The following is a 20,613-nucleotide window of genomic DNA, read 5'->3' as shown; positions in this document are numbered from 1 at the left end:
CCTATATGTATTATTCATTTGTTTTTCTTGTAACTAGACTACATTTTTTCAATGCAAACCGTCATCGTTGGGCTGGTCCCATCCATAGAAATAATAACAATGCTACGTGTTTTATTTCAAATCAGTAGATAACACAGGGTTAGAACTGTGTTATCCAGTCCATCCACACTATGCACACAGTGTTATCCACTGTGTCTAGTGCGGATCATTTGGTTACAAATGACTGTGTAGCTAAAGTACTACATTATTTGTTTGACTGTTATACCAAAGCGTGCACTACGTTTACTGCTTTTTCCCTACAATAGGTAGGGAAAAAGCTGTTAGCCCAAGGGGCTATTTACTAGCTCACGCCTAGCCCACAGGCTCAACTTAGAAAAATTTGCTAAAACCAGCTCTACCAAGATCAGTGGCTGAATTTACCATTGGATCGGAATCACGGCCCACTTATTATAGAAGACGCGGCGAGAAACCAGCGGGTTGTGTCAACCACCACCAGATTTACTATATGCTAGCCTGTCTACAAAACACGCAAGATATTATATTTTTGGACACGAACGACGAGATAATTTTTTCTGGGAGTTACGACAGTGGGAAGATCTTCCACCGAGCGGGCGAAAGACCGACGGTGCTTTGAGGCTCTTCAACCACAGTTACCGTCCTCGTCGAAGTCGTCTGTTGAGAGGTGCGTTCTTACCGAGGTTGGTGTAGTATCTAGGACCCCTGAACACCCTCAACTTCGAAGCCCTTGTCGACGTCAATGGCACATTAAAGTTCAAAAGAGATAAGAGTTCAAAGACAACGAATTCTCCATTAGTAAGTTTGTACAGGAACAATAGATCGAGCGTGCGTCTCCGCTTCGAAAGAGAGTTCATGTAGAAATAATTCAACCTCCCCGGGTAGCTCTGAATGGTACTAGCAACATTGCAGGAGATAGCAAGATGCTATAAAAAGCGCTTCTGGGCCCCTTTTAACTTCTTTTTGTACACGTCATAAAAGGGATTCCAAGTGAAAATATAGTACTATAGGTACGAACGTAAGAGTTGTAAAGTAATCTTTTTGTTTCTGGTCTGCTGAAGCCCTGGAGGCGGAGGCGCTCACTGCCGATTACAGGTGGCAAAGCGACCTTCGCTCTAGGGGGAAGGGTGCCCCGGCGAAGGTGCAGTTAGAGCGCGGAGGCTTCAATCTCGGCGGTCCGTGCTGGAGGCGTGGTCCCGTCGTTTGGCGGACCCGTCGGCCGGCCTCGGTACCGTCGAGGCGGTCTGCCCGGTTCTCGCGGACTGTGTGGGCCGCGACCGCGGACGTCTCACCTTCCGGCTTACCCCCTGGCCACAACCAAGAGCGGTGCGAATTGCGGCGCGTCGTGAGGCGCGGCAAGCGGTGAGCGGCGGAAACAAATGGTAGACAAACTATGAAGTATACCACAGCTACCGGCGGCGCGGCAAGAGGCGCGTGACATTTGGCGGCGACGAGCTGCGCGATGTGCGAGCGAAACAAATTTACTAGCCAATATCGAGGCGGCGGACAGCCCAGAACGGCGCGCGCGGCGGTGTCAGTGGACGCATTGAGGCATCGCGCGATCTAAACAAAACATTTTGTTTTTACCGCGCGTTTATCTAATAAAATATAATGGATGTGGAACAATTCATTAGTGAAATACTGAGTAGACCAGAAATATGGATGTCAAAACATCCACACCATAAATATGTTATAAAAAAATGTGGGACGAAATAAAACAACAATTTTCTGGTAGTAGTGGTTTCATAGATACTCTTGGATAGGATTATTGAAATAAAATTTGAAAGGACAATGCCCAAAAGTGGGCCAACTTTGTGTTAAAACTATTTGTACTTGAAAAACTATGCCTTATTTTTTCACGTTGTTTAGTTTAAGTATCAACATTTCTTTCACCCTGGAATTGTGTTACAAAAAAAAAAATAACCAATTTGATACCATCCGAAAACTGAGTATTTCCATCATTCAAATATTTTAAATTCGCCAACAGGAAGACAAAGGGCTTAGCCTATAGAGCCTTATAGTAAACCTAAATGCTGCCAAACGAAAGAGTTTTCTGTGACTTGAACAACAAAATAAAAAAAATAGCTAATGGTTATAGCTCATTAACTTTTTTAGTTTATTTTTGTTCAATTCAATATTTATATATTGTAATAATAATTATTACTTAAAACCATGAATTATTTTTAATTTTGATAATTTTAATAAATTAAGAATTAAATATTTTTAGACATTAATGATTCCATTAGTAAAAATCGCAATTGCCCACCATTACTTATTCTTATTATCTATGGTCAGAGAGTTTTGCCAGCAACCCGAGTGAAGTGTCACTTGAAGTTTTATTTTATTGTTTTTTTAATAGTTTATTGTGATGTATAATATTAAATTGGGTGTTGTTTTGTGTATTAAACGTCAATCATCGTTGTTCACGATTATTGAGGCATTGGAATAAAACTGTGGCTAACATAGCAGGCAGTTTTTTTTTTTTCAAGATGTAAGGTATGCGGTAACTCACGCGGATACACTGGCTTTTTATTAACATGAAAATAATATAACTACGACAGACTAGGCTGTATAGGCTACGCTCTTTGCCTGCCTATTGGTGAATTTAAAAACAACAACAACAATATCGTTGCCGGCTTCCAGATTTTCATTTCCGAAAGAAGGGTCAATGAGGTCCATTTTCAGAAACCACCTTCATTATTATTATTATTATGAGGATATAATAATAACAAAATGTACATAAGGGCTTATTTGTAGCAACATTAACCACAATGAACTTATTTAACTCTGTAACTAATTATGAGAGCGATTATTGATTTCGAAGAAATTAACATCTTAATTTTAGCTGCAGAAAAAAATAGATTTCTCTTAAACCTGGATGAGAATATAAAAATCGTTTTCTGAATATGAAACGATATTTCTTTGTCTATCAAATTAAGTTAAAACCATCATGATACGACAACTTTTTTTAGGGGCCCAAACGCTCAAAGAAAATCGGCATTGTCCTTTGAATTGATTTCGTATTCTAGATGCTAGAACCGTTGCTCGATTATTCCGTCTTGATCTGCGTACGCTATTGAGAATATTGGAGTCTCCAAACTGGGAAACAAACTGCTGAAAACCTGCATCTCTGTCTCCATCTCTTTCTCTTATAATATTGTGTAACAGGCACGAAACGTTTATATTCAATGTCGCGTGCTTTTTGTTTGCCTTTCCACTTTTTATAAAAATACGAAATTTATTAGTTAAAATACCAAACGCGTACTGAATTGTGACTCTTGCCCGGGATAATCCTTTGTCGAAAATTATTTATTCCGCATTTAAACCACCCGGTGGATATGGGCGCATTAAATAATTTTTAAGATAGGTTTCGTCGCCAATTAACACGAATGGTAAATTGAGATTTGAACCTGGTAATCACTGTGAAGGTTGAATCTATTTTCTATTAATAATCTATTTATCGGGATAGTTCTTATATTCCTAATAAATAGTGTGAAATTCGCCAAGTTCTCTCCTTTTCTAACTGAGTGCGCTCCTATTCTTGATTAAATAATATCTTCAGCTAAGAACGCACTTATTTCAAGGTAATATCGTGCCACTTTTGATAGGGACATTTGATAAGGCTCTCTAAATACGCGCACCTCTGACGCCGCCGCCGTCGCAACTAGTCTAGCTGTGGCATACCACCGCAAATCGCGCCACACGCCGCACCTCGTAACGTACCGCAAAACGCACCGCCAGTAGCTGTGGCCAGGCCCTTACGCAGATGCTTACCGGCCACGGTTGCTTCAGCCGGTACTTGCATAAAACAACCGGAAGGGAACCGACGGCGCAGTGCCACCATTGCGCAGGTGGGTGGTGTATTTACGTCGTAGATGTCTATGGGCTCCAGTAACCACTTAATACCAGGTCAGCTGTGAGTTCACCCACCCATCTAAGCAATAAAAAAAATAAGAAAAAAGTAGACCGCGACGAGGATGGCACTGCGGAACACACATTGGCGCGTTGCTCTGGATTCGACGAGCAGCGCGCCGCCCTCGTCGCGGTCAGGAGGCGGCGGAACGAGAGAAAGAGAGCTTTTCCTTTTTCGCACCGATCCGTCGCCGTCGAGCCGGAGGCTAGAGGAGGGATTACGCCCGTACGTCCTGGCCCCTATAGTTGGCGGCTTCCCCCCGGTGAAGGTCAAGGGGCAACCTGAGGGGGCAAAGGCGCGCTACCAGCACTCTAGCGTGCCGCCAAGGAGTATCTATAATAGAGCAAACCGGATTGGCGGTGTATCGCGGCCCAACCCGGCAGGCTGGTTCTGGTCTAGCGGGGTATTCCGGGACACCAGCGGCATCGTCTGGGCGGTCTGACGGACTGCCGTACCGAGACGGCCTATGTTTCGGAGCCTTCGATTCGCCTCGAAGACTCCGTCGGCTGGGCGTCCTTGGGGTGAGCTGCGCTGTCTGTTTGCAGTGTTGACCGCAGTAACCCCCCTACCTCATCCGGGTTCTGACCTCGGAGGGGATCGGAGGCTTGGGCGAAGAGTGCAGGAGAGTCGTTTAGTGGGTAGGTAAGGCCCTGAAAACATTCTTGGACCCGCAGTCTGCGGACAAGTCCCACATGCCCCGCGCGCACCCTAGGCGCGGGGACCTCGTAGGAGGTTCGGCCTCGGGCCTCACCGTGAGCTCACCCACATGTTAGGGCGAAGCTGAAATAGCCTCTCAAGGCTATCAGCATAGGTAGGAAAAAAATAACTTAAATAATAAATAAATAATTAATATATTAGTGAGTGAAACGATACCTCGTGCTGTAAAGGTTTCACAATTTTAATTCGGATAACTGTTGATACACGTGTCTAACTAAAAGCTGGATTTTACTTGGAAGCGAAACACACATTGTTAGATCACCCGTATAAGGTTTGTTTAAAAAAAATAGGCCGTTTAATAAAATGCCTTGCAACAAGTCTCATTCCATTAACAATTTCATCTTAACTTAAAAAGGGCACAAATCAGAACAACTCATCGCCTCCAATCGAGCTGCGGGGAGGCCCTGACCTCGTCAGCGTCCCCACGCGTGCCCACATGTGACGTCACACCACTACACCGGACGATTACGGTGTACTCGGTACTCAATATCCGAACAGCATAAAATTTGGTGTTTTTACTGTTTGAATAATTATGAATTAAAACACGCATTTTTGTACGCACAGTTATTAATATATTATTCTATTTTAATTCAATACAATATTACAAATCTAGGAATTAAATCTATGGAAACGTATTTTAATAGCGATATTGTGAATTTATATTCCGAGCGTCACGTGCAGCAGAGCGCTCTGTCCAGCCGCGCCACTCGCAGCTCAGCTCCAGCCGCACGGAGGATTCTAACTCAATTAACTTGGGGTAAGATTTTATTTAGTGACTCGACGTTCGCGAGGGAAGAGCTTCGGGAAGGAGATGGGGGAAGGGCAGCAGACTGTCCAGCGCACACTCAACGCAAGGATTTCAGTTTTTGCAGATACACATTAAATTATTAAAAAGTTCACCTACTACTTAAAGTTCAATTTTGCAAATATCTTAAAGTTCGCTCGTGTTGGACGAGTCCATTTGCGTGGTCTGATCGTTTGATCTCGGGACGGCTCATAACCGCTTCAGGATGCGGCGCTTGTCTGCGCGGGGGGGAGGCGCGGGGCGGCGCTTGGCGGGCGGCGCGGGCGCGTGCGCGGGCGCGGCGGCGGGCGCGTGCGCGGGCGCGGCGGCGGGCGCGGGGGCGGGGGCGCGGCTGCGAGTCGCGTGGATGTCGGTGAGCAGCTTGGCGCGCGCGAAGTAGTCGTCGTAGCGGTCGCGCAGTAGGGCGGCGGCCTCCGCGTTGAGTGCCGAGTCAGGGTTGGGCGCGATGAGCAGACAGCGCAGAGCGAGGAGCGCGTGCCGGAGCCCGAGCTCGGGGCGCCAGTCGCGTGCGAGCGTGTTGACGCAGACCTCGCCAGTCTCGGCGGCGACGTTGGGGTGGAAGACGCGGGTGACGAAGTATGCCCGCGGTGCGCTGGCGGGGAACTCGCGTCCGAGCACGAGTCGCACGCGGAACACGCCCCCTTCATACGGCGTCTCCGCTGAAATCATCAACTTTTGCATTAATTTAGTTGATACCCTTGAATCTGGTTTTTACTGGTGGTAGGACCTTATGTGAGTTCGCACGGGTAGATACCACCACCGCGCCTGTTTCTGCCGTGAAGCAGTAATGCGTTTTGACTTGAAGGGTGGGGCAGCCATTGTAACTATACTGAGACCTTACAACTTATATCTCAAGGTGGGTGGCGCATTTACATTGTAAATGTCTATGGGCTCCAGTAACTACTTAACACCAGGTGGGCTGTGAGCTCGTCCATGCATCAAAGCAATAAAAAAAATATTAAACCTCTGGCCATACTAAAATCTCATTTTACTTAACACAGCTTACAGCTTACAGCTTTAGATATAACAACTATATACAAAAATGCTCAAAAATATTTTGACACATTAATTCAATTAGAAAAAAAAAAGCATAAAAATCATACACATAAAAAAATGTGTATATGTATAATTTTTCCCTACTTATTGGCTAGTATCCTGTGGAGATATTCCAGCTTCTCGTGAACAGATAGGCGAGCTCACAGGCTCAACCTGAGAGAATTTGCTAGCACTAGACCTAGCAAGAACAGTGCTTTGAAACATTTACCACCAGATCAGAATTGCGACCTACTGAGAAGATCCAGCAAGATACTCAGTGGGCTGTGTATGGGTTAGTCGTAATCAACCGAGGAGGACTGGTGCTTGAGAGGCCTAAAAACACCTGACTTTCTCATTTTCTCTATCATTCTATAACTGCACAACTACTAAATATGTCGTCCTAAAACTAAACTTCTTTGGGATGATTTTGTTTTTCTCCAATAAAGGTAAGATGTAACATGACAACAGCTTTTTGAAAACTTTGAACATAACTGGCAGTGGTATATATTGAGAATTGGTTCACCTATCTGTGGCTTATATTGTGTGGTGTTCATTATGAAGGTATTTATTTATTGTTTAGTTTTAAAGAAAGTCCCATATGCAAAAAGAACACATCATACATTTCTTAAAATTATGACTTTTAGATAGTGTCAGATTCTCCTATTCCTCATCTCTTCAGAGGTCTAAATTATAAGTTAAACAAAGTTCTGACAATGTAATATCTGCAGCTGTTAATATATCTTTAGAAAGACCATGACTTCAAAGGACTCCATAATTATTGAATATCTAAAAGACGGGAGATGCAGATTGAAAAAAAATCATGTCCAAATTTTCCATACAAAATTGAGACATTGCAAGATATAAGTAATGACATTCAAAACAAAATAAATATCAAGCAGATAGCAAAAAATCGGTATAAATTGTAACTGTGACGTTGAATATTGAGATGTACTTCAATGTAACAAATCCAGACATTGCCATTGGACCATTTACCTTTCCACCTCTGATTTATTACATGACATGAGAAAGTAGATATGCCTTTTGTTTAACGAAATGTCACACCGGTTCTGGAGGTGAGGGCAGTATCATATTTGAATAGATTCTTACCGGGACCATCGATAAGCGCGACTATGTCAGATATGTCGTCGTCTCGCAGCTGCAGTTTGATGCCCGGCGGAGGATTAGCCGCCAGCTGTCGGAGTTCGCGTGCCACGCCACGCAACGCTTGAGGACATACGTTTTCCACGTTCGACATGCTTCTGCTTCTCCTTCTTTATGTCAGGCGCTCATAGCATTTGCTTGCGTTATTATCACCTTTTACACTAAAACGAAATGTCACTAAGTTTTTAGAATTTTTCTATTTGTTTTGAGAAGGAATTTCGAAATATTAATCTCTTTCTACAACAGAGCATGCAATTTTTATTATTCAGAAAAATGTTCACTACTTATCAAATTTGATTTCGAGTTGATCTATCAAAATTTTCAAAATTCAAAACATAAAACTGCATTTTTTTTATTAGCCTGCCCAATTAGGCAAAGGTAGCTTTAACTATTCCTATAACATTCATTCCACAATGCGCTAAAATTTTTAATGGGTCGTCACACTGTGTTCTTAATTAAAACTAAATATTTACGTATAAAATTCCATATATTAAATCACAGATGTGATGCTAATTTATCTTACTGTTCCTTACTACCACATACTATAGAGATATTATGACATAAGTGAAAGGTGCTATAAATACTAAGCTACCTATGTTCAATAATCTTGACCGATCTTACTTTTTGTTACTATATCTTTGGGGAATATTTTTATTTATTTATTTATCTAATTTGCAAGTTCGCAAAATTGGGAAATAAATTAAAAATCGCTGATTTGTACTAATTATCTACATGAACATTTTATAAATCGAAACTGGCAACAATTAATTGTTTCATCGACTTTTTAGAGAGAGGGCAAAATATGTGAATTGATTTATTTTGTTAATTTATCGTTCATTCAGATGTAATGGTCCTTAACTTTCCTAATGGTGGCTTACTTATGATTTAATATCAGTTGAAGTACATGTAGAAATGCGTGAAATGAAACAAAATCGCTAAACGTAGATTCGCGGCAACTTCCAAAAACTCCATTGAGCTCAGTAAATTCTGAAAGGTGATTTCAATTCATCTCAATGGACACTTAAGGGTGTTATATCTCACTTCAATTAATATTTTTCATTCGCTCACTTCCTTTATAATTATATTCCTTAATCATGTTTATTTTCTATTATCTAATACTAGCGACCCGCCCTCGCTTCGCTTCGGAAACATTAAAACACACATGAAACCAAAAAAATAAATAAAAAATAAAATAAAAAAGTAGCCTATGTTCATCAGGGACAATGTCGGCTTCTAATGGAAAAAGAATTTTTCAAATCGGTCCAGTAGTTTCGGAGCCTATTCGAAACAAACAAACAAACAAATCTTTCCTCTTTATAATATTAGTATAGATTTTCTTCGACTTCACGTGTGGTAGACACATTTGAAACTCAACGTCTTTTCACAATTTTTTTTTTATTGTAGTTTTATTATTTCCGGCGCTACGTACAGGTAATTTACAGTTGTAGTTCTCATGGATGACTTAGTCTTCTCTTAGACGTTAGAAGTAATCGTTAGTGTTCGTGATTAAGTCATAAAGTACGGTAGTCTAATTATTGCCAGAGTATGTTACATTTAACTTTTAGCAAAATAAATTTTAATATGACTTTTCTAACAAACCATTTGGTCGTGTGGGTATTTTATTTGTTCAGAGGCGAATCCAACAAACTCAAAAGTACATTCCTTATCTAGGAACGTCCACATCAGAGTTTTGTTTTGTGCACGGGGGTATTAACAGGTCTCCTTAATTTTGTGTCCCTAGACACATAGATATTTAATACCTACACATCTCATATTGTGTTTCTGATTTTGTTTTTGTTAGGAAGAATTACTTTTTTACAAGGGATTGTATGACCTGAATATTAAGACCAATTCCTTCAGGTTTAAACGTGTAACAACGGTGGCTTATTAAATGTTTAGTATCTGTGAAAGTGCACAAATGTGGGAAAATGAAACAAAGCCGCTGGATGTACCTGCTTGGGATCCTCTGAAAAGTCCAGTAAAAAGGCTCATTAAATAACCACAATTTTACTAAGATTATATTTTATCTCATATCATCTCATCTCACTTCATTTAATTTCATACAATTGATTAATGTTCCAAATTAATCAACTTCATTCCATTTCATATTATAATTTTTTTATGGAGTTAATAAGTACCTACAATTAACTCTCTGCATTTTTCATAATAAAAAAATTAATGATAAAAGATTACGCTGTATGGTGCGATACCTTTGCCTTAACCTTTCCAGTCAGAAAAATAGAACTAGGTACTACGGTACTACCAACTTTAAAGTTGGGGTCTCGTCTCAAATTCTCAAATAAATCATCTATTTAATTTAATTTAATATTGTTAATATATTGCAATAAATATTAAGTTGTTAATGTATGTGTCACAGATGTAAAATAAATGAAATAGAAATAAAATAACGGGAACCTACATCACGAAACAAGAAGACATTCGGTTCGAAAAAGATTTCGAGACTGCAAATTAAGATTCATAAAATTGTTCGTGTGATGTTGCCGAGATTAAAGCACATTCCTGATTGATTAAAAACTAGTAGATTAGTAGATTAAATCAAAATTTCTTTGACAGATTAACATTAAGAAGAGATCTCATAAATGCCTAAACGACGGGGAGACGAGCTAATGGACTTACAGGAACGCGGATTCCGAGTTAGTGTGTGCCTTCGTCGTGTGTTTACCGATGAGCGCGCCAAATGCTACATGTGGGTGGAGGAGTCGCGTCAGGTACGGTGGCTGCAACAGAGGCTCTGCCGCACGTTCGGACTGCAGATATGCTGTATGTCATTGCTGTGTCGGGGTCATTTATTGCCGCCCGACGAGCCCCTCACTCTTCTGGGTCTTGACGATCTCGTCGAGTAAGACTTTCCTTTCAACATTTTACTAAACTTACATGCACACCCAAAGCTATTTTATACTATTATTATTAATTTACGTTAAATTGTATGATTAACTAGCATGTAGAAAGTAGAAATGATGTATGAAAGTCAAATAAACTACAGAGACTTCAAGTAAGCTACATAAACTCCTCAAAACAAAATAGGGTCCACTGCAACATCGGGTTCGATAAGAACGGTGAGGTTGCTTGTGCTTGTGTTGATACCTAAAAATACCGTGGATCGGGAGGATCCGAAAGGACGTATTTAGACAATGGCGATAGTGTACCATTCCGTCTGCAGGATCAGATATGTAATTTCCGTAGGCCACTATAAGAGAGTTTTCGTGTAGTGCCGTCTTCTCAAAGTGGCACAGTGATGCCAACTGAAGATACATACTGATGGAGTCAAGCTCCAGATCATTATAGAGATCCACGATCCGCATGAATCACGGTTCCCTGATGGCTATCCTGCGATAATGGGATTGCATGACTTGAAGGGGTTTGAAATTAGTGCGGACTGCATGAGCAAACACTACAATTGCATAAGTCATGACTGGGTGTATGCATTTTGTAGAGTGTTACCTTATTACAAAGGGACACTACTTCGCTTTGAAAATCATTGGATAGAGTGTGTATATGTGCTTAGTGCTCATTTCTCTTGAAATGGGTAATTGTATATAATATGATCAAATGAAACAATGTATGTAAAACCCTAATATAATGCTGACTAACCGTAAAAACCTATTAAACTTCTATGCATATAAATTATGGGACAAAAACAATGTGGGCCCTATTTTGTTTTTACTAGTTTATTATGAAGGACTGTTTTTAGTACTTGAATTTTTTTTTGTTTTTTGGGTATTAGTAATCAATATAATAAAATATTAGATAGCTGGTTATTTTGGTCCAATTACTTCTACCTGGATACTTCTATTATGGGGTTTGGTGGTTTGGTTGGATTCTCATTTGCAGTCAGTATTCTTATGATAGATGTTTAAAGTTGTATACATTTGTTCTTGTCAATATAAACCGATGAACACATAACTGCATCTAAGTCTAGCATTACTTTCAAATGTATGTCTATATATGTAGACAATAAAATTCTTATTGGGTTATTGAAAGTGAAATGTCTACTAAGAATTAATGTATTTTCTTTTGTCCAGGGTTATTATGAAAGAAAACAAAGAAAATGTTGCGAAATCATTGAGAGTGCCGGGTGAAGAGAATCAACCTAGAACACAAGGACCACATGATGAAACTGATTATGAAGGAAAACAAATACAAAACCAAAATAAAATTGATGAAACTTTAAATGTTGGAAAATTTAATGAGGATGAGACTCTTGTTGAGACCAAACGACAGGCTCTACTTCTTCTGTCCACTTACGAGCAACAAAACCAAGAGCTGTCGACTCACGATGCAAACAAACATAGGGATTCCACAACTAATTCTCGTTCCTTGCTCTGTGACAACTCGATTGAAATAGAACCACATCTTTACATGGATTCATCAAATGGGACTATGGTGGAGAATGATAATGCATCACGACTCGAAGCAGCATCACCATTTAATACCAAGCTATGTCAGCAAGGCGGTGTACAGCTCTCGCGAGACTCTGAGCCGGGGAACGACGTCTCCCCGCTACACACAATAAGAAAGCGTTTCAAATCACAATCGGAATGGATGTCAGATGATGTACCAACGAGGACGTCGTGCGCTCGCAGCGGGCGGCGCCGCGTGCGTCGTCGCCGCAACGCCCGCGCCCCTCCCCCCGCCGCGCCCTCCCCTCCCCCCGCGCCCTCCCCGCCTCCCCCCGCGCCGCCCGTCCGCCGCGACGCCAGCCTCGCAAGGTTACCGCGAGTAGTGCGAGCTCTGTCTCCTGTCGACAACGAATCTGTTTCTAGTAGTAACAGCTACGGCCGTACGCCCTCGGCTCTGGTGCTATAAATACACAGCTATTTTCAGTTAAGTAAATCGTTGAGGATATGCGACTGAGATTAAGAAATTAAATGTTTTAGCCATTAGCAATTTTCGCACACAATCTTTGCTAATAAACACTGTATCAGAACCCGCAAACAACCAGATCATTTAAAATCATTCACACTAACACTCCACTTTATTAACACTCCTCTGGTAGACAATAATCCTGTCAAACACGGATGCATCATCTATCATCGCATCAAATAAAACTTTAGTATTCGGTGAAACTGTGAACTGTAGTTTTTTTCTTTCTTAAATTCTTTTCTGTTTTCTGTCAGTTTACTTGTTACCACAGATCTTCAGGACTACTGAATAGCTTTGTATGTAGTTTTCACAAGTGGACAGGGACTGATCTGGAGGAAAATAACGAAACTATTTCATTAAAATCGGATGTTGTAAAAGACAAAAGTCATCTAAAAATATTTCATTCTGTTTTTTTTTCCTAGTTTCTGCCCTCGGTTTCTGCCGCGTAAAAAAAAAGAATTTGCCCAAGATGAAATTCTATCCAAATCTGTGCAATGTATTTGCTTAATTGAGTAAAAAAACACTCGAATATTTTCTGAAAATTTCACATTTATAATATTAGACGAAACAAATACCGATTCCAAACGACATCGGAAACAAAGAATATCGTCGAACCTGAAAATCGCGACAGAAAACATGTTCTACCTATTTTCCCCCGTCGCAATGGCGGACAAGATCCGTACACCACATTGTGGGGTACTTGAAGCTAGTAATTGACTTTGGACAGCAACTTGACCCAACAACCAACGTCTAGCTGATTGTGCCAATAACAAGGCTTCAAATGATTTCCTGCCACTCTGCGTTTGGCCCTGGAATTTATTAATATTAACCGGAACCGGAAAGTTAGCTGGTAGCCCGGACTCCACCACCACGCCGCGGCGCCGGCAGGTTCAAATCCCGTAGGCAAGTACCAGTACGTAGGTACTTAGAAAATGCTCACGAATGAATTCCATGGTAAAGAGAATAACACCTTGTAGTAAGAATAAAATTTACATAAAATATAAGTTGCGTAACTATTGATGGTAGGAGGTCTTATGAGCCGCACGGGTAGGTACCGACACCCGGCTTATTTCTGCCGTAAAGCAGTAATGTGTTTCGGTTTGAAGGGTGTAGCAGCCGATGTACCTGCGTACCTGCTGGTCCACCGGCAATGTGTAAAATAATTATATTTGGGCCTGTATTTATCAAAGTGATGTAAGTAAGTAAATAGATGGGTATAAAATGACAGACAAAAATAACACATTAGATTTGTTTAAAATCAACTTTATTAAAATTAACAATTATGCTACTTCCTCTGCGCGTTTCGTTTTCAATGCCTTTAATATCCCGAACTTCATGAGTTAATCCTGATAGACCATTACAAATTTATATTCTCGTCTGGATGAGACTGACAGTCAATCAAATCTACTTGACAGCGAGAAGTACCACCTCCCCTCTTTCTGCCGTGAAGCAGTAATGCGTTTCGGTTTGAAGGGTGGGACAGCCGTTGTAACTATACTTGAGACCTTAGAACTTATATCTCAAGCTGAGTGACGCATTTACGTTGTGGATGTCTATGGGCTCCAGTAACCACTTAACACGAGGTGGGCTGTGAGCTCGTCCACTCATCTAAGCAATAAAAAAAAATTAAAAAAGTTATCCTTTTTGTTTTCACTAGCACGGTTCGCAAAGTTGTAGATATTGCACGCAACGCAATGATAAGGATATGCAAACAATTAACTGCCAGCCCGCACTCCCCCTTCCCTGCTTCGTCTTTTACATACGTTGCTGGCAGCGCATTCGGTATTGTATAGAATGCCTAGGCAAACCGTAAACAAAAAATGCAATGGCTGACCCCAGGTCAAACGCCGCAACAGTGTCCTAAACCAAAATTTACCTATTCACTATAGCTTTCTCCGATTTTATCAAGCAATAACGGCAAGATATCTGCTGTGCCGAACACCGAACAATGATAGTAAAACTTGCAGCGAAACAGCCCCGACTCATAAATCGATCTTCACCATTATTGCTCCATGATAACGCGAGACCTCATACAGCACGAGAAACCGTTTTAAATTTACAGGAACTGCAATTAGAAACCATTCGTCACCCTCCGCATTCGCCAGACCTCCCTCCGACGGACTACCATTACTTTCGTGATTTGGACAATTTTCTACGTGATAAAAACTTTTCTTCCCAGGAGGCGGTACAAAATGCTTTCACGCAGTTTGTAGAATCTAGATCAGCAGAGTTGTATCGCAAAGGCATAAATTACCTTCCTATTAGATGGCAGCAACGTATAGATAATTAGGTATGGTAGATATTTTGCTTAAATAAATATGTTAAATGATAAACAACGAATTTAAATTTTTCAGAACAAATCGGCATTTTCATACTTTAACCCCTTATACTAAGTATATAAGTAATACACGACCCGGTCTCTATGGCTATTTCCGAGTCGTGTAATAATATTTTTTATTGTCTGTTTTGCGTTGGTAGAAGACGGCTGCTTCTTTCGGTGGGTTTCGGCGTCTGTAGAGAGGTTTCACAGGTAACTGTCTGTTCACTGGTGGTTTTCTGATAACTGTACTATCGGAGAACTGCAGGTAACTGTTTCTGTCTTGCTGATGTTTCTTTGTTGGAGATTCACTGAGAACTGTTTCTGTCGGAGATTTGCTGGTAACTGTTTCTGTCAAAGATCCACTGAGAACTATTTCTTGCCTATAAATGGCCACCCTTTTATATTTATTTCAGTACCCCATCCCGCGACGCGCTATCGTCGCAAGCAAGATGGGTCGTCGTACCCCCTGACGGGGGCACGGAACGGGCCTCGGGGCAAACCCCACTACCCGCGCTGAAACTCCCTGCCACACAGGGCAGGGGTGGATATAGTGCTGGGACGACATTGAGAGGAGAGGGAGCTGTTCGCTGCGTGTACGGCTGCAATTTACATCTGTATATACATATATATAATACGATTGGCTGATGGTCTTCGTGGAGTGATGCCCGCGGCGGTGTCCCCCTGGCGACGGCTGCTGTCCTCTGTGTCCTATTCTTATTCAATTTTTTTTCCCTTAAAATTATCTACAACTAACTACAACTAAACTAAAGCTAACTATACTACTATTTACAAACAGGGACAGCAGTCAGCAACCGTGGGGCCCGCCACCGGCCCCATGTCGCGGCCCCACTTCTGCAAACCAGAGAGGCGGCCGCGGCACTAGGTAGGCGCTCACCCGCTCAGGGCTCCCCAGAAGGGGAAGACCGTCGCGGGGAGGGTCCGACTTATCAACACTCCCCAGACGGGGGAGTGGTCCACCCAACGGGGGTGGGAAATGGGTCCCCATAGGGGGGCACCCCAACGATGTGGGGGGAAGTGGCGAGTGAGAACAGCTCAGTCCCATGGGGGCACTCATTATGAGCACTCCCATATCACTCCGGTTAAGCCGACTATCTTACCATAGTAGGGGGTTCCAGCAGCTCCCTTGGTAGCGCCCGACCATCAGGTGGTCTGGCGTGCAAGGGAGCTATGTTGTGGAGATGGGCGTGGGTTCCACCGTCAGCCCGCTCGTAAAGATTTCGAGCTAGCCTCCGGATGAACTCCTCGAGCGACTCCACATGCATATCCCGGGCGATTACGGCATTTCTGACGTTTTTATTTTTACTTTTTTTATTGCTTAGATGGGTGGACGAGCTCACAGCCCACCTCGTGTTAAGTGGTTACTGGAGCCCATAGACATCCACAACGTAAATGCGTCACTCAGCTTGAGATATAAGTTCTAAGGTCTCAAGTATAGTTACAACGGCTGCTCCACCCTTCAAACCGAAACGCATTACTGCTTCTCGGCAGAAATTGGCAGGGCGGTGGTACCTACCCGCGCGGACTCACAACAGGTCCTACCACCAGTAACTTCCCCATGTACTACAGATATAATTGAATTCGCAATGTCTGATCACACGGCACAGTTGATTAAGTTTCCAACTAAACAATTTTCTATTATTAACGGCTGGAAAATAAAACGAAGAGACTACTGTAAAGAAAATTTAGGAAAATTCCGTGATTGCTTAATCAACTACTCTTTTACTGAAATGTATAGTACTGATGACCCGAATAAGGCCTATGATAATTTTCTTGAGATTTTCAAACTCTTTTATGACCTTTGTTTTCCGGAAAAACAAATATTTATTCGATTACACAAAAAGGCTAAGTGGATATCACGTGGTATAAAACTATGTGTAAAAAAGAAAAGAAAACTTGTTTGGTTGTATAGGCATAACCCTTCTTTAATTAATAAAAATTATCTGAAGCAATACTCTAAAAGATTAAAGAAAATCATAAAACTTACACAGAAAGCACAAAATTCATTTAATATAAATAACTCTGTTAATAAATCAAAAACCACTTGGCAAATAATAAACCAGTCTAAAAATTATAAGCCAAAAAACTTTATCAGCACGATTAAAGTAGAAAACAAACTTGTGACGAATCCACAAGCCATAGCAAACTATTTTAACAATTACTTTGTTGATAAAGTAGTACCATCTACGAATTTAGGAAATAATGTGTTACAGTTTGTTCCAAAGTTAAATAACTCAATATTTATATCACCTAGTACGCCATTAGATATTAAAATAATAATCCAAAATTTAAAAAAATCTAGTACTTAGTGTTGGTTATGACGAAATAAGCACAAAAGTTATAAAATCAGTGGCTGAACTGATAATTCCCCCCACATCTGTTATATAACTAACCTATGTATCAGTACAGGCATATTTCCTACAAAACCTAAAACGGCTGTCGTGAAACCACTTTTTAAAAAAGAAAATAGAGAGCTAATGGAGTTTTCTAGACCAGTGGCTTCGCTACCTGTTTTCTCTAAGATAGTTGAAAAATTTTTGTACAAAGAAATATATGATTTTCTTGAAAAATATAATGTTCTGCTTGAAAACCAAAAAGGATTTCGTAAAAATAAAAATATAAATATGGCAATCTTAGACTTTTTGAACGTTATTACATGTGATATGGACAATGGTGACTACATCACTGCTCTTTTCTGCGATATGACTCAAGCTTTCGATCATGTCGATTTTAACATACTGTTATGTAAATTAGAATACTGCGGGATGCGAGGAAATATATTAAACTTACTGGAGTCTTATTTAAAAGATCGAATACAATACACTGAAATTAGTAACATAGATTTTGTAAAAAAAACAGAACTTAAATTTAAGTCTAACAAACGTAAGATTACATACGGTGTTCCGCAAGGGAGCGTACTAGGGCCTCTTTTATTTACAATTTACATTAATGATTTTCCAAATTCAATTGACCACCCTATGACCCTTTTTGCAGACGACAGCACCATAACTATTAGGTGTAGAAATGACATTTTATATGAACACGATATTAATAGTACTCTTCATTCAATAATATCTTGGCTTGAAAACAATAATTTAATAATTAATTTAGACAAAACAAAATTTATGCAATTTTATCAAAGAAATAAATATATAAATTTGACCATTTATAATTATAACAATCATATATATGAAACAGAAAATATAGATTTCCTCGGTGTAAAAATTGATAACAAATTAGATTGGAAATCTCATACAGACGGACTGTGTAAACGTGTCAGCTCCTCGGCCTATGCACTCTTTAAATTATCCTTCATTTTAAACACAGACGCCTTACTAACTGCATATCGTGGTGTAGTTCAATCCTGTCTTAGATATGGAATAATTTTCTGGGGAAACTCAACGCAGAAAGATCAAGTTTTTAAGGCACAAAAAATGTGTTTAAGGTCCTATGTTTGGATTGGTAATAGCCGACAGCTGCAAGCCATATTTTGCAAAGCATAAACTTTTTACCCTTCCTTGTCTATATATATATATATATATACGAAGTTGCTTTATAGCATAAATGATTTTCTTAGGGACGACATTGAAAATAAATGGAATTTTTAATTATTGGTTGAATGATGGATGAATGAATGGTAAATTATATAATATTATAATATTTTGCACTGCACTAAAATTCGCATGTCAAATAATGACTGGCATTATTTATCCCACTTCTGACACCAAGGTTAGGTCTAGGTTAGGTTTAGGTTAGGTTTCGGTTAGGTTTCGGTTAGGTTTCGGTTAGGTTTCGGTTAGGTTTCGGTTAGGTTTCGGTTAGGTTTCGGTTAGGTTTCGGTTAGGTTTCGGTTAGGTTTCGGTTAGGTTTCGGTTAGGTTTCGGTTAGGTTTCGGTTAGGTTTCGGTTAGGTTTCGGTTAGGTTTCGGTTAGGTTTCGGTTAGGTTTCGGTTAGGTTTCGGTTAGGTTTCGGTTAGGTTAGGTTAGGTTAGGTTAGGTTAGGTTAGGTTAGGTTAGGTTTTTTTTTTTTTTTTTTTTTTTTTTTTTTTTTTTTTTTTTTTTTTTTTTTTTTTTTATGCCTTTCCCCGATCGTGAGATCACCGGGTCTTTTTTAGTCTAAGCTACTCATTCATTCTAGTTCTCTCTTTTATGCTTCTCGCACTTTCATGCTTCATACTGTTTCTTTCTTGCATTCATCATCTGTCATACTTAGCCGGGTGGGACTCCCGCTACTTTAACTTACTATTGTTTTTATTTTTCGGGGTAAATAACATTTTGCTCATTTATTCATAAATCAATTACAAAAATATTGTTTGAAACTTATGTCTATTTTGAAGCTTATACTATTTGGATCTTATCTTTATATAATTTTAACAATTTCAATATTATTATCTTATTCCTATGTTTTACATTTTAGCTTCTTATTCTATTTCTTATTATATTACGTGCTTATTCTACTTTTTCCTATGTTATTTGTTACATTTCTCTTCTAGTTCTATTCTAACAATACTTTTTAATTTTAATTTTATTTTCCAGGGAGCTGGACAGGAGAAGAGGAAGGTAAGTTTTAATTTATGTCAAGCCCATTTCCTTTGTTTTCTTATTTTTACTGCGTATATATATACTATTGATTTTGCTTAATATATTGTATGCTTATATCTAATATATCTTAATATTATTGTAAACATACTTTATTTTCTATTTATTTCTTTTTATTACTATTCCAATGATAGCTATGCAGTATTTCAAAAACTGATTTCTATTTGTATCTATTATTATTTCATGCAACGTGTCAAGTCCAATTTTCACGTCCAACTTTTGCTCGATGTCATGTCTAGCCTGTGCAAAGATGGGACATTCCACCAGCACATGAGGAACGGTTTCTTTCACTGCTGGGTCGCAAATGCATGACGGGCTCTCTTTACACTTAAATCGACATAAGTATTCCGAGAACCCGCCATGCCCCGTCATGATTTGTGTGAGTATGTTACTGGGCTGTATCTTTCTCACTATTCTGTACGCCACCAATGCATCTGGGAAAAACAATTTAGTGACGGATGCCGTCTCGCCAGTTGTATAGCGCCGGTTCCATTCCTCAAGCGTAGTCATTCGTAGGCTTCGCTTGACGAATGAGATCGGGCAGCGATCGTAGTCTGGTCTTTTCCTGGAGTTTTCAGCGGCTTCCTTTGCAAGTCCGTCGGCCCTCTCATTGCCCTTCAGCCCTGCGTGAGCTTTTATCCAATGAAAGGTGACAGCCTTGCCTTGGAGTAACGAGGCTTTAATGTTTTGTCTTGCTTCGACTGCCAGTGGATGGGGGCTATCATAATTTGCAACGGTTTGGAGGGCCGACATGGAATCGCTATAGACTCCAAAAGATTTGCTTCCACTCTTCCTGACTTCCGACGTCGCCACACACAGCGCCAGCAGCTCTGCCTGGTAGACTGTGCAGTAGTTTGATAGGGCAAGTTTGCGGGTCTTAGTCTCGGTGTCCCCTTTCCAAATCGACAGCGCGGCTCCTACTTTGCCTCCGATTTTACTACCATCTGTAAAAATACACTCGTTGTAGTCGCTGTTACCGTCGACTTGTTCTTGGTCCTCCAAGCAGACTATTCGTAGATCCGCACGTTCCACGGGGTGTGGCATCTCTGCAAAAGGCGTCATTTGTTCTATCTCCGCGTCAGCCAGTCCCGGCAGCAGTTGTCCCTTCTTGGCTTCGTATAATGAGGCCGCCTCACGAACTCGGAGG

The 20,613-nt window shown here is 40.5% G+C and overlaps 2 protein-coding genes across 7 annotated transcripts; one reads left to right on the top strand and one right to left on the bottom strand.

Annotated features, from left to right (window-relative positions):
* Positions 1-5,194: 5,194 nt before the first annotated feature.
* On the bottom strand, positions 5,195-8,065 carry LOC101745491 (ubiquitin-conjugating enzyme E2 S). 2 transcript variants are annotated; one of them, XM_062670369.1, is made up of 3 exons: positions 7,931-8,065; positions 7,593-7,807; positions 5,195-6,109 (listed from the first exon to the last, which is right to left on the bottom strand). In XM_062670369.1, exons 2-3 carry the CDS (start codon positions 7,738-7,740, stop codon positions 5,640-5,642), a joined length of 618 nt encoding a protein of 205 aa, XP_062526353.1. In that variant the 5' UTR covers positions 7,741-7,807; positions 7,931-8,065; the 3' UTR covers positions 5,195-5,639. The 2 variants fall into 2 exon arrangements, with proteins under 2 accessions (XP_062526353.1, XP_021206490.1); XM_021350815.3 differs by having other exon boundaries at positions 7,593-7,982.
* A 1,776-nt stretch (positions 8,066-9,841) lies between these two features.
* On the top strand, positions 9,842-18,497 carry LOC101745345 (probable RNA-directed DNA polymerase from transposon X-element). Of its 5 annotated transcripts, none has more exons than XM_062670365.1 (3): positions 9,842-9,894; positions 10,221-10,506; positions 11,690-12,740. In XM_062670365.1, the coding sequence occupies exons 2-3, from the start codon at positions 10,247-10,249 to the stop codon at positions 12,471-12,473; spliced, it is 1,044 nt and encodes a 347-aa protein (XP_062526349.1). In that variant the 5' UTR covers positions 9,842-9,894; positions 10,221-10,246; the 3' UTR covers positions 12,474-12,740. The 5 variants fall into 5 exon arrangements, with proteins under 5 accessions (XP_062526349.1, XP_004930479.3, XP_062526350.1 ...); XM_004930422.5 differs by having other exon boundaries at positions 9,869-10,132; XM_062670366.1 differs by having other exon boundaries at positions 9,873-10,132; positions 10,221-10,375; positions 11,690-18,497.
* The last annotated feature ends 2,116 nt before the right edge of the window (positions 18,498-20,613 follow it).

This window comes from Bombyx mori, chromosome 10 (genome assembly GCF_030269925.1).
Source record: "Bombyx mori chromosome 10, ASM3026992v2".
Taxonomy (NCBI): Eukaryota; Metazoa; Arthropoda; class Insecta; order Lepidoptera; family Bombycidae; genus Bombyx; species Bombyx mori.
This window is presented reverse-complemented; position numbering and strand designations above follow the sequence as displayed.